Here is a 2,149-nt window from a genome sequence, read left to right on the forward strand (position 1 = left end):
ATTCTTTGTGTGATTTTTGGTCCCGTACGCAAAGATGGAGAATGGAGGAGAAGATATAACGACGAACTTTACGAGCTGTACATCGACACTGACCTAGTTAGCAGAATTAAAGTCCAACGGCTTAGATGGCTAGGTCATGTAGGGCGGATGGACATCAACGCTCCAGCCCGGAAGGTCTTCGAATCCAATCCCAAGGGACGGCGCAGTAGAGAAAGGCCGCGACTCAGGTGGCGCACCCAGGTGGGAGAGGACCTCAACCAACTTGGCGTGCGAAACTGGAGACAGCTAGCTAGGGACCGAGCTGGCTAGAGACGCTTGTTGGTTGAGGCCCAGGTCCGCCCCGGACTGTAGGGCCACCTTAAGTAAGTAAGTAAAGTAAAGTAAGTAAGTAAGTAAGCAAAGCAACGTACATTCTGCTACCAAGAAGGCGCATTCAACACCGATATCTTGGCTTTAAAACAGTATAATTTTGAATACCTTTATAATAAAATTAGTACCTAAGTTTTTCCCGGCATGATTTTTCGGGGCATCATTTCAAGTGTGAACTTAGGCCCTTATGACTGTAAAAAAAATGGATTAACTTACCCAAAAATTCTTGACTAATAACATTTTATCCGAAATCTTTGCAACAAAGCACTTTCGAATTCTTTATCTATCCAAGATTGCTTTTAATAATTTTTAAAATTCATTAATTTTTCTATTCGGAAATAAAACAAATTTCAATCTAAATTGTGTGTCAATTATAAATGTATCGTCTACGAGTGAACTCATGATTCATTTGTTGAGTATCAGTGATTGGCAATCGATCAAACGTTGATCCAGCAAATTTGTAAGGATAATTCAAGAAAAAGTCACAACATCATAAAAATGGAGAATCGTAAGAGACAATTGAAAGCTCATCGTCGGAATGTCGCTCGAAAGAATATCAACAGCATCTATCATGGAAGATCTCACAAGCTACAAAACCTGGAGTTGTCAACTTATAATTCAGCTATAAACAATCATCTTAATCGTCGACCTTTACCCAGTCCTTCATCATCGAATTCGTCATCAATGAAGGCGTTTATATTCAATACCGATTCGCTGGGACGCAATCAATACTTCCAATCGATTCCTAAGGAATCAAATGACCGAAGAGTTATGAAGTATCAGAATACTCCAAAGACCTTGCTTTTCAAAAATCCCTCCTTCAACATGATTTTGAGAAGAACTTTAATTTTAGGAGGGCCAAACTTTAGCTTAAATCTTGATAAAAATCAATTATTTGACAGAGGTAAGAAATGACATTTAATTGACATTTAAGTCATTTACGTAACGATGATGATGATTTTTGTTTCTGTTAAGTTTCAGGAAAAAGTTATCCATCTGATCGTGAAATTATCTTTGGAAATGCAAGAAAACTTCTTAGAGAAAACTACGGCTGGGAAACTTCACGAATTCAATGGTTGCTGGATTTAGAACGAAGGCATGTGGAACATCAGAGCAATAGAAAACAATGTTACGAAGAAGACCTAGCGGAATTGATGTGCTGCTTTCCAATAAGCTTGAATATGCTTACAGGGAATGATTGAAATACAGTTTTTTAAGTATTTATGTGTGTATAGGCAGATTATATGTAATTCGAATGAATTAAATAAACAGAAGGAGAAGTTGTTTCTTAATTTCAGCACAAAAACGCAAAAATTAAGCTCAATAAATAAATTGAATTCGATTTTGACAACTGTTGGTAATGTTTGACACTGTCGTGCATTTTATTGATATTAAAATTCATAAAACAAAATATTTTTCAGGTCGATGTCTCTATCTTCCCATTTTTTTATTGGATCTCGCAAATCAGCAACTGTCACTTTGACACTTGAATAGAAACTAATTCACCCTTATTACGATAGTCGTTTTACTAAAACGCCAATTGTCATTTTTTTAGTCGTGTCGTTTTTAAATCGGTATTGCGTAGCTTAAACGCCAGACTCCTCTTGAGTATTTCCGACTCAATAAAGAAGCTTTTCTATATACTTTAAACTTAATGGAAAGAAATTTTCCTGAGAGACGTTTTGTCTCAGTACAGAATATTTTAAAATTAGCTTCCACTTTAAGGTTTCTTGCTGATGGAGGTTACCAAAAAGAAGTTAAGAATGATTTTAATTTGGGA

The 2,149-nt window shown here is 36.3% G+C and overlaps 1 protein-coding gene across 1 annotated transcript; it reads left to right on the plus strand.

Moving 5' to 3' along the window:
- The first annotated feature begins 677 nt into the window (after positions 1 to 677).
- Positions 678 to 1,700, plus strand: LOC129947739 (uncharacterized). Its single transcript, XM_056058412.1, has 2 exons — positions 678 to 1,273; positions 1,345 to 1,700. The coding sequence occupies exons 1-2, from the start codon at positions 868 to 870 to the stop codon at positions 1,569 to 1,571; spliced, it is 633 nt and encodes a 210-aa protein (XP_055914387.1). The 5' UTR covers positions 678 to 867; the 3' UTR covers positions 1,572 to 1,700.
- The last annotated feature ends 449 nt before the right edge of the window (positions 1,701 to 2,149 follow it).

Source organism: Eupeodes corollae, chromosome 2 (assembly GCF_945859685.1).
Source record: "Eupeodes corollae chromosome 2, idEupCoro1.1, whole genome shotgun sequence".
Lineage (NCBI taxonomy): Eukaryota > Metazoa > Arthropoda > Insecta > Diptera > Syrphidae > Eupeodes > Eupeodes corollae.

What these genes read in the sequence shown, in the direction of transcription:
- LOC129947739 (XM_056058412.1), top strand. Translation starts at nt 868, where the DNA reads ATGGAGAATCGTAAGAGACAATTGAAAGCTCATCGTCGGAATGTCGCT. An exon ending in AAATCAATTATTTGACAGAG is followed by an intron (nt 1,274 to 1,344) that starts GTAAGAAATGAC and finishes GTTTCTGTTAAG; the next exon opens with TTTCAGGAAAAAGTTATCCA.